General features: G+C 32.3%; 1 protein-coding gene across 9 annotated transcripts in view; it reads right to left on the bottom strand.

Annotated features, from left to right (window-relative positions):
* The window catches only part of PCLO (piccolo presynaptic cytomatrix protein), a 402,967-nt gene that overhangs the window by 110,094 nt on the left and 280,558 nt on the right, over positions 1–12,315 (bottom strand). For 8 of the 9 annotated variants that reach the window (XR_004371190.2, XM_032761204.2, XM_032761205.2 and 5 more), the window contains exon 10: positions 11,908–12,033. Coding sequence is in view for 8 of the 9 variants with exons in the window: in XM_032761204.2 (XP_032617095.1) it covers positions 11,908–12,033 (126 nt within the window). In the remaining variant the exon portion in view is untranslated. Of the gene's footprint in view, positions 1–414; positions 504–11,907; positions 12,034–12,315 lie in introns of all 9 variants that reach the window. The other variant, XM_058425247.1, reaches the window with a different exon arrangement.

The following is a 12,315-nucleotide window of genomic DNA, read 5'->3' as shown; positions in this document are numbered from 1 at the left end:
TGTCAACCTTGATGAAGGCAATCAAATTAGGATTTGGGGCATTGTACCACGTAAAACAGGACATTATTTAGTTTCCTTCATGTCCCTATCACAAAAATTATAATGTAAGCATAATTCTCCTCTGATAAATTTCAAAATAAATGGATAAAGAAGAGAAATATGTTTCTTTGTACTGGCAATGTATCTAATCACTAGTATCCTGATGTGGTGTGATATCACTACATCTTGAAAATAATATATTAGAACCTATCAGCCCAGGGACCAATAATTTGTATTTTTCTTCACAGAAGAGAGTTTCCTAAATATATATTAGAAAATCTTCGTATCAACATGAAATGTGGTCTGTGTCATGTGTACCTAACACACCAGCTTTAGGGAATTCTGAGAAATCTCATGCTAATGACCAATCCGTACCTGGTAATCCCCCTGGAACAAGAACAAGGAAGCTCACTCATCTGTGTGCTGTGTTTCTTGATCTCCAACCTTGATCACTGCCATGCCATCTGTAACATATGCCAAAAAAGCATAAGCAGAAATAGAGACTTTCTTGCCTAGGAACATTCCTCCTTATGTTATGCTGGAGTGTGTCCTCTGTCCTCTAATAATGCTACTGGAATTAGCTTTTCTACCAAAGACTTTTTCATGACAAGGAATTCCAGAGGCCAACTTCTAAAATCAAAACCACCACTCCAAAAACAGCTAATTTCACCCTTACTTCAATCCCTGATTCTCAACAATATATCCAACAGCATTTTCTTGCCAGAAACCCTGTCAGTTCATCTTTAAGAAGAAGAGCAAGCTAGCTGGACCAATTTCACTCACCTACTCTGAAACAACTAAAAACTAAGAATATAAAAGTATGCACGAATTATAATTCATATCACAGAGGCATTTCCTCACAGAATACCTATGGACAAACAATGAAGTTTCTCTCATTTCATTACAAGTCTTACGGCCTTGGACATGCTTACTTGCCATGTAGCTCTGGCTAAATCTATAAGCAAACATTGGATATCATTGGTTTTAGCTTTGTGCTCTTCCATGCTGTGTTACCACTGATGCATTAAGAATGTTCTTGAAGACACATTCAGATTTTAATGTCATATTTCTATCTTAGCTCCAATGAGTTTTACAAAAATTTTCTAAATTTATCAATTATAATAATATAGATACAAGTTATCTTCAAAAGATTTTATTAAATTAACAAAGTTGAACAACTTATCAATATAAACAATTGTTTTAGGTTCATTGGATATATGATATTTAGTCCTTGTGGATTCATTGTTCTCTTACAAAAATTGCTGAAGTTTTAAAAGTATCATGATGGTGATGTATTTCACAATTATATTGTAACACAGACAACTAGGATGAAAATTAATTTGGAGAACTAGTTCAAAAAATCCAGTGATTAAATAAAGCTTAGAACCAATGATATATATTTATAAAAGTTTAGATTTAGCCCATGATATTAACCAAGTAAAATTGATTTTATCTGTATCTTCCGCTCTACCTTTTCTGGAGATATAATATTGGCATAAATTGATAAAACCATATAATATTGTTAATAAGTTTAACAATTGCTATAGATAATTGTTTTAATGTCCTAACTCACATTATTGTATTAATTCATAATACAATGACTAAGTCTCTAAGTAGAGCAAAAATCTGCCTTGTGAACTTATTGAAGACTCAACTGGACATGACTATATGTCTAATTTTTTCCAAATTAATCAGTCTCTTCAATGAAATTACTATCAAATCTCGACAGAGATTGTCATGAAAATTGAAAAACAGATTCCAGAATTTATATGCAAAACCAAAGCGTCAAGAATTGTTCTGAGAGCATTTTGACGAACAGCTCTAGGATGGATCCACCTACCAAATGCCAGGATTTAATATAAAGATGTTACAATTAAAACAGTGTGATATTGGTGTAGGGATAGACAAATAGGCCAGTAGGATAGAAAAATAGACCGGAACAGAGAACTTGGAAAATATTTGTGCATACATTTAAAAAAATTAATATATGACAGATGAGACTATTAGATCAGTGTGAGTAATAATACACTATTCAAAAAATGGTGCACAGTAGTAGCAAAGAAAAATAAGAAAGCAATCCTATTTAAAACAGCTACAGTATAATAAAATACGTAAGAGTAAATTTAACTAAATAAATGAAAGATCTTTACAATGGAAACTATAAAACATGAAATATCTTTTCATTTTTATGTGTCCTCTTCAATTTTTTCAATGGATAAAAAATTGAAAGGACACATAAAAAATGGAAAGATATTTCATCTTCATGGATTGAAAAAATTAATATTGTTAAAATGTCCACACTATGCAAAATGATCTGCAGATTCAATGCAATCTCTATCAAAATACCAATCAATGTCATTCTTCACAGAAATAAAAAAATTTTCTAATAGTTGTGTGGAACCACAAAAGGCCCTGAATAGACAAAGCAATCTTTTTTTTTTTTGAGACGGAGTCTCGTTCTGTCACCCAGGCTGGAGTGCAGTGGTGCGTTCTTGGCTCACTGCAAGCTCTGCCTAAAAAGAACAAAGCTGGAGGCATCACACTGCCTGGCTTCAAAATATACTACAATGGTATACTAACCAAAAGAGCATGGCATGGCATAAAAACAGACACATAGACTAATGGAACAGAATACAGAACCCAGAAATAAGTACGTGCATTTACAGCCAACACAGTTTCAACAAAGGCACAAAGAATATATACTGGGAAAAGGATAGTCTTTTTAAGAAATGGTGCTGACAAAACTGGATATTCATATGCAGAAGATTAAAATTAGAGCACTATCTCTTATATATCAAAATAAACTCTAAATGAACTAAAGACATAAATTTAAGACCGGAGCTTATGAAACTACTAGAAGAAAAACATTAAAAGAATACTCCAGGACATTGGTACGGGCAAAAATGTTTTGAGTAAGACGTCAAAAGCACAAGCAACAAAAGCAAAATTTGACAAACGGGATTACATCAACCTAAAAAGCTTCTGCATAGCAAAGGAAACAACAAAGTGAAGAGACAACCTACAGAATGGGAGAAAATATTTGCAAACTATCCATCTGACAAGGGATGAATAGGTAGAATGTATAAGGAACTCAAACAACTTAACAGCAAAAAAACCTCCAAATAATTTGATTTAAAAAATGAGCAAAAGATCTGAATAAACATTTCTCAAAAGAAGACATACAAATGTCCAACGGATACATTAAAATGCTCAATATCACTAGTCATCAGGGAAATTCAAATTAAAACCACAATGAGATTTCACCTCACCCCATTAAAAATGGCTCTTTTCAAAATAGACATGCTGGTAAGGAGATGAGAATAGCAGATGCTGGCAAAGATTTGAAGAAAGAGAGATGCTCACACACTGTTTGTGGCAATGTAAATTAGTCCAACCACTATAAAAAACAGTATGGAGATTCCTCAAAAAACCAAAAATAGAACTACCATACAATCCACCAATCCCACTGCTAGTTATATATCAAAAGAAAGGAAATAAGTATATAGAAGAGATACCTGCACTCCCATGTCTATTACAGCACTATTCAAAAGAGCCAAGAGATGGAATCAAACTGTGTTCATTAAGAGATGAATGAGTAAAAACTGTGGTATCAACACACAGTAGAATATTATTCATTCATTGAAAGAATGAAATCATATTATTTGCAGCAACATAAGTGGAACTGGAGGACATTACATTAAGTGAAATAAGCCAGACACAGAAAGACAAATATTACATGTTCTCACTCATATGTGGGAGCTAAATAAATTGATCTCATGAATATAGTAAATAAAATAGCTGTTACCTCAGGTTGGAATGGGTGGTGTGGAGGGGGGAATTATGAGGGATTGTTTAATGAGTACAAATGTATAGTTAGATAAGAATAACTTCTAAAGTTTGATAGCACAAAGGGTGACTATAGCTAGCAATAATTTATTGTATATTTCAAAGTAGCAATAAGGAAAGATTTTACATATTTCCAACACAATGAAATGATAAACGTTTGAGGTGATGGATATCCCAATTATCCAGATTTCATCATTACACATTATATGCATGCATGAAAATATCACATGTACTCTATAAATACATACAACTATTATGTGCCAATAAAAAAAATGAACCAGAAGCATACAGCCCCTCAGGAGCTGAGCCACTCTAGAGACGGCTCAGGGATGCTTGATGAAAAAACAAGACGAAAATCTTGTTAAAGTTTCTGAAACATAAAGCTTTAAAAAATGGTGCATAGGAAACTGATTATACATATTGAGAAGCAAAACAAAACTAAAATATGAACTTTCTACTTTGGACCACAGATACATTAAAAAAAACTTAATTCTGTGAGCTTAAGAACATTTCTGAAATGTAACATTTTACAGTTTTTAGAAGAAAAAAGAATAATATATTTAAGACTTCAGGGCATGGAGAATTTCCTAAACAATACAACACATTTACAAAACTTAATTGAAACAAAATGACAAATTTGACTATATTAAAACTTCAAATTTTACAAAAAATAAAGAGAAACTAAAAATATAAGTCATATACTGGGAAAAGGTATTTATATCCTACATATTTGACAAAGGATTATATCCAGAATGTATAAAGATGCCCTAAAATGATTAAAAATACACAAACAATCCAATTAAAGAATAGGCAAAAAGGCAAGTCAAATCTCAGATGAGAAAAATCCACAAGCTCACAAGATTAATAAAATATGATCATACTCAGCGCTACTGAAGGAAAAGAAATTGAAAGCAACAACGGGAAACCACTGCACAACAGATTTGATAAAAGGGAATGTAAAGAACGAGGAACAAGTATGTATAGAGATGAGAACACTAATTTGACCCTGACAAATGTAAAAAGAGTATGAAACACTTGGGAGAGAAATTTGGAAAAAAAAAAACTAGTTGAAGAAGCCACAGAACATTCTTCCACATTATTTGACAAGATTGATAGTCATTATAACACAGAAATTTAAGTTGTATTGTAGAATAAACTCCTACACATGGTCGCAAGGAGACTACATGAAAAACTAATTATAGCATGGTTTAAAGCAGTAAAAATAAAGCAAACCAAAGCTATAATGTCCTAAATAACCAGGGAATGCTTAAATTAAACTGTAGTAGAGACATATAGTAACAGAATTCTATCCAGTAGTGAAAATAAATGAACTAGAGTTACATTTACATTTTGATTAATCTCCAAAACTTCAGGTGACTTAAAAGTGGCACAAAGATATTCTTTAAATAAAATTTAAAGAATATGTGGCAAGATATTCTTTAAATAAAATTTAAAGAATATGTGGCAAGATATTCTTTAAATAAAATTTAAAGAATATGTGGCAAGATATTCTTTAAATATGTGTGGCAAGATATTCTTTAAATAAAATTTAAAGATAAATTTTATTTAAATGTGTGGCAAGATATTCTTTAAATAAAATTTTTCAAATAAGCAAAATGAATCTTAGGTAGTTGTGGATACATACATAACACTGTAAAGAAATGTAAGCAAAAGTATAACCCGAATTAAGTCTGATATTTTATCCTGGGATAGTAACAGAGGTTTGTGAGTTGAGGGGTGACTACAGGAAGCTTTAACTAATTTATAGGGTCCTATTTCTTTTTAAAATACGAAAGAAACATGGTAAAATTGTAAGACAATAAAACAGTATGATAGGTACATGGCTGTTTGCTATATTATTCTGTAAAGTTATTTTTTTTTTTTTTTGCACATTCAAACCTTTTTAATGAAAATTACAGGTCATCGCCTGATTAAGTGTTAAATAGCATGCATCAGACCATGAGAAAGCTGAGACACTCCATCCCCCATCCACGCGCCTGTCATCCTCTTCCACTCTCATTAGAATCAAAGAAGGAATCACTGATGTAAGGTGATACGCTGGGCATCTTAATAAGTGAAATGAGAAAAAAGTAGGAACAAGCTATGTGAGTCTTACACGGCAATTTTGCTGACTGGGGAAGAGGCTCAGCTTAAGGAAGGAACACCATGTCCAGTTTTATGCATTTTAAACATCAAACCTTGTGCCTACTGTGTGTGTAATGCAGAAATTCAACTATTGAGTTGTTTCAATGAAAATTTACAAGATTGAGAGCAAAACACATTCACTATCAAGTGCAAACGAATCACAAACAGGCAGAAAACACTTCCACATAGTACTTGCTATTTTGAGTTGAGATTTTAACTTCTGATCTAAAACTCCTCTGTTTTGTGTCCTCACCCTTGCTCAACCACAGAATAAAGACAATATTTTGGATCTTCTGGACTAAAGAAGAACTGGCAGAGAAAAATCTCCTTCTCATACTCAGTCATTGCACAGGAAGTTGGTCCTGTAGTTCTAGATTGGAGGGGTTTTTCTGTCAGTAACAACCCTGTCCTCTCATCCCAGAGATCTGAATTTAAATTCAAAGCAAAGTAACACTGAGGAAAAAAATAAACCTAAAGTAAATGTATGTAAATATATGAGCAGTTAAGCTCAAGGTTGTGAGAACATGTGCCAAGAGGTAACTTTGCATTTTGTATACTATTTTAAAAAGATAATCAAAAGGCTTAGAAATATTGATGCTGCCTTAAATGCTTAAATTTACATGATTAATTACAAATAGTAGTGTATAAACCACACATATCGTTTTATTTGCTTCACACAATCCTGTGAGGAGTGACATCTTAATAAGTATCCTACTTTGAAAACAAAGTTTTTTTTAAAATCACTTATTTCTTTATATATTGCTTGGATCTTTGCTACTGGCATTGTGCTGGACACTGAGTATAGAGAAAACAAAACTGACAAGGTCAAGGTACACAACAGATGTGTGCACAAAGTGGTAAGGAACACAGTGCAGGGGCACAATCTCAGTTCACTGCAACCTCCCCCTCCTGGGCTCAAGTGATCACCTTGACTCCCAAGGCAATGAGATTATAGGAGTGAGCCACTGTGACGGGCCTGAATCTGGTCTTTATCAGAGTGAAAAAGAAGTTTCCATTTGTCATGAGATCTTGACAATTTTATTATGAATTTCCCAAATTTGGAGAGGGTTGGAACATCGATCTTAGTTGAACGTATGCAGATAGTTGTTTTTAAAGAATAAGCATGTAATAAATTCAAAACTTCCTAAAATTGTAATCAGTAGGTTTTACCTAGTAAAACAGTCAAGGGAAAATACAGTTATTTATAGAGGAAGCAGCTATTGTTTTAAGCCTATTAGGTAAGATGCTGGTTATATAGAACTTAAATATAAAAAGGTATATAACAATCTAGGGTAAAGATTTAAAATGAAAGTTGTAAATATATATTCAAAGTCCCTATATTCTAGTACACTTTTAGATGCTCAAACTAGTTCAACAATAAATACCAATGACAAAGACCAAAATGAGAGACAACATTGTATACCTTAATACTCCAACATTGCTGAACATCTCACAGCCCCAACACTGTTGGTCAAAAAATTGTTAAAATTGTAATCCTAAATCAAATAGCAAGAAATAGCACTTCAGAAACTTAGATTTGTAAATTCCCCAGATCTTTTGTCTTCATTTTTTTACGGAAAAAAGACTAATTTATGCAACTAAAACAAAGAATAATAGGTGGCAAAATATTATTCTCTGTCCAGTATTTGTGTAGGAATATTTACTAAATGTTACTGGAAAATAAATTTTAAGATTTTGGGATATTATAATCCTTCAAGCACTTGATTCTCTGAGTTCTTTCAGAAAATTATTGTAGATTGATTGAAAACTAAAAAATTGGTTCAGGAAATTTTTAATAGTAAAGTTCTTGAACTGCATTTTTTATTTTAGGAGATGGCACACATACAATTAGGAGTGTTTTAAAACCAATTTCTTGAGTATAATCTAATGATTTTTCAACAGCAATTATTGCTAATTCTCTAAAACATAACATTCTCCTACATTATGTAACAAGGTAGACTAACTTGTTTAGAAACTAGATTTTTCAAAAAAAGATTGAATAAAAATCTTTTTTTCAGTGAAATAACCAGAGCAGTCACTCAGCACTTTCAGAATAGCACTTGGCTTACGAGCATCAGAAAACCTATATGATTGCTCAATATATTTTAAATGAATGCATCGAGACAACAAAAGCTAGAAGAATTTTGAAAATACTCTTGTTTTCCCAAAGCCAACATAGTCAGAGTCTATGCCACTGAGTGCTGCAAAAGTGTTAAAATGTTAGAATCTGATGTCGTAAAATCCTGTTATATGCTAGGTAGCCTGATTTGATCATTCCATAATGTACACATGCATTGAAACATCACATTGTAACTCATGAATCTATACAGGTATTGTTGTCAATTAAAAATAAAAATTAAACTACAAAACTAAAAGCTATACCAAAATATTTTTAAAAGTCTGTGATAAGAGAAATGAACAAACTCAGGAAAAGCAGGAGACCTAGCTTTTCCGAACAACAGCTTTGTAGATTAGGGTAGAAAAGAGTACACTCTAAGAATTCTATTGCCAACCAAGTTGTCATTCATGTTTAAATAAACTGTAAGATGATATTGAATCTGTAAGGGCAGAGTCTATATAATTCTGTATTCAGAAATACAGAAAACAAAGATATATATGAAAGAGATGATCAATTTCTAAGTCTGCCTGAAAGTCTCTAAACAGGTGGAAAAATCCAATTATATAAACACATCATTTATTTATTTACATATGTATAATTTTTCCTTAGGAAAGAATTAACTTTAAACTATGAAATGTTCAACACCTTTATTGCCTTCAACAAATACATTTAAAAAATCAATAATGATGAATTTTTTTAATTGGAAAAAAACCCTCCAGTGATATATAATTGGCATCATGATAATGCCTCTAATCAGGCATAAAAATCAGGGTTGTATCTCAACCAATCTACTGCTTTGGGATTTTGGGATAACCTATAAGGGGTTGAGGATAAAGGATATAGTGTATAAATTAAACACAGAACTATAGACAAAAACAAGTATACACACACACACACCCCACACATACGTACCAGTAAATGTACTGGTCTAAAAAAGGTGAATTCTTGTGAATACCTATTTGGACTTGTAAACTTCTAGCTAGTTAATCTTTGGATATTAAAGGAATAAACCTTTATCATTGTCACCTGGTAGTGTAGAATACAGGTATAACCTTTATGAGGGTGAGAAATGATATGATGTACCATATGTTAACATTATTCTCCAAAATATTTAATGTTCAGAAACAGTATTTAAATACTGACAGTCAAGACAGTATCATGAATCTAATAGAAGTATTAACAAGTAGTTTATTAAAGAGCTATGTTGTAAGAGTAAATAAAGCTGGAAATCATAAATAACAAATTATGGGTTTGGATTATACAAGAACTGGACTTCAATCAAAGGATTTATACTCATAGAAAGGCCTCACTTAACACCCTGGCAAAATTTTGAGGGAATGAATAAATAACATAATTAATAAAAATAAAATCTTAAATCATATGCGTATAGTTTTTAATGATTTCTCACTTAAACCAATTAGATAAATTGCAAAAACATTAGTTCCGAAATAAAATAAGAGGGATTTAGTAGCAGTCTTAGAGCTTGTAAAATCACAGATATAATTTTAGATTTACTTTCGTTTTCTCTCTCGAGATAGTATCATATCTATTTTTAAAATTAAACTTATGAACTTAATAAAGGACACGTAGACTACAAAGTGCAGAGAGCATCACTTCATCATAGAATATACTGCATTGATATTGTCTTTAGAATCATGCTGATGTGTAGTATTTGTTGATTTTTATGGTGTTAATCCAAAAAAGTATATGATATTTTATTTATAAATTATTCAAGTATTTTTGCCAAGTGATATTAGACACAGTTGTTATTGCAAATGTTATTTTAAAATAAAAATAGCATGTTCAATTTTCTTCCAGGGTATAGTATGTGAAAGTGATCCTATCACTCTCATCCTTAAAAGTGGGTCTCAATTTATATATCCTGATTAGACTGTAACACCAAAAATTATAATTGGGCATGAAAGGGTTATAGTCAGAAAATGCATATGCACCAAGTACTTTGCTTATAACTGTTATTTGTTTATTCATACAGTCTTTCCTTTCATTGAGCTATCTGGCAAGCTCTCCTAACTTCTCCTCTTTTATGAATGCCATTAGAATATTTTTAATAACGTGCATTTATTTATTTATTTATTTATTTTTGTGACAGAGTCTCAGTCTGTTGTCCAGGCTGGAGTATAGTGGCATGATCTCGGCTCACTGCAACCTCTGCCTCCCACGTTCAAGCCATTCTCGTGCCTCAGCCTCCCGAGTAGCTGGGATTACAGGCTCCCGCCACCACGCCCGGGTAATTTTTGTATATATGCATTTTTTAGTAGAGACAGGGTTTCTCCGTGTTGGCCAGGGTAGTCTTGAACTGCTGGCCTCAAGCAATCCACCCACCTTGGCCTCCCAAAGTGCTGGGATTACAGGTGTGAGCCACCACGCCTGGCCAACAATATGCTTTTAGTTATTTATTTGGTGATGTGCTGGTAAGCTGGCATTCTGAAAGCAAATAATCAAGCAAGCAAGCAAATAAAAAGGTTTGAGTTATAGCATTTGCCTATTTCCACATTGTAAATGCTGTCACTATAGCCAGTTCAAGCTATCATCATGATGTGACTGAATTTGAAGTTGGGAAGAGATTTGTACAGAATATCTGATTGATGTGGAGCAACCTGGCTCCAGCATAACATTGTGATGAATAAATACTGCTTCTAATTTGTGTTTATTCTAATAGTCTGTCAAAATGTCCAGGGACATTTTTTGGTAGGTTCCAATACATTTAATTTGAGAAAATCACAGTGAGTCATTTTTAACATGATTAAAGTTTTTAAGCAACAGCAGACAAAATTTTATTAAACTATGAAATGACAGAAAAACATTTTTTTCAAATAATATTATATTTAGAGTGAAAATAAAAAGGTTGCATTTACTTTGTGACAATGCTCATTATAAAAAAATCACCAAAACCTTGCAAACTATATTTATGTTAGAGAATCTGGAGAATGGAAATGACCATACTATCTGATTGACAATTGAAAATTTTCATTATGTATTTTGAGAATCTAGGTCTAATATTTTACTGAATGAAAATGATTAAGTACATATTTTATGGCCCATTATCTCCTACTCTAATGTTCATTACTTTAAAACACTTTTGATGTAATGAGGTGATTAGTATCTAAAAATAGACCACACCTAGTACAGGGGTTGGCAAATGTTTTCTGTAAAGGGCCAGGAGTAAATATTTTAGATGCTGCAGACCATATATTCTCTGTTATGAATGCAGTTCTGCTATTGTTTTGGTAAAGCACCCAGGCTCAATATGTAAATTAATGATCATGACTGTGTTCCAATAAAACAGTGTTTACAGAAGCAGGCAGCAGATGGGTAAAGCCTGTGGGCCATCCACAGTTTGCTGGTTACCCAACCTTAGTGTGTACTGGATCATTTGATGTTTTTTTGTAGCTCTAATTCCAGTATAATTTTTCTTGGTGTTTGTGAAACATTATCAGAGATAACTAAAGTGTTTTTTAATAAAATTGTTCCAGTCAGTAAAAAAGTTTTGACTAACTAGTGTTTCTTAAACATGTTACTTCTGTAGCTAACTGCCAAAAGGACAATGCAATTGAAAATAAAATGAATATATTTGTGGACATATCTTCTTTTACATTACTATACCAAAATTTCACAACTAACCATAAGGAGAGAGGTTTATCTACACAGAGAAGGATGAGAACATTTGCATATTAAATTAAAATGTATTTAATATGAGTGCCTTCATTTTATTTTACTGTAAAATTCCTTATTCTTACCTTCCATAAGCTTCCCTGTCTGTTCCGCACTTCCCCCAGGAAGTATCTTGGCAATATAGGCTCCAATTTCTCCACTATGTCCAGGGATTTCTTTACCACCCACAATTCTAATTCCTAATCCATTACCTGTATTAAACAATTAGCAAATTATTAGTACTAATTTCAGAAGGGACAATAATTATCACAAGTTTCAGAGAGCACAAAAAGTAGGTCTGGTACCCAGAAGCTAAATATAACATGAATTTTGGAAATGAACACCAAAACCAAAGTATGTTATTCTGATTTCAATAATATAAAATAGGATTTTCTGAGACCTTGGTAGACTCTCCAATGATTGACCTGATATAACATGTAATTTTTTGAATTCAGCCATATTCAGTAATATACCCAGGACTTCCCAATTTTTGA

This window comes from Hylobates moloch, unplaced genomic scaffold (assembly GCF_009828535.3).
Source record: "Hylobates moloch isolate HMO894 unplaced genomic scaffold, HMol_V3 SCAFFOLD_1, whole genome shotgun sequence".
Taxonomy (NCBI): Eukaryota; Metazoa; Chordata; class Mammalia; order Primates; family Hylobatidae; genus Hylobates; species Hylobates moloch.
This window is presented reverse-complemented; position numbering and strand designations above follow the sequence as displayed.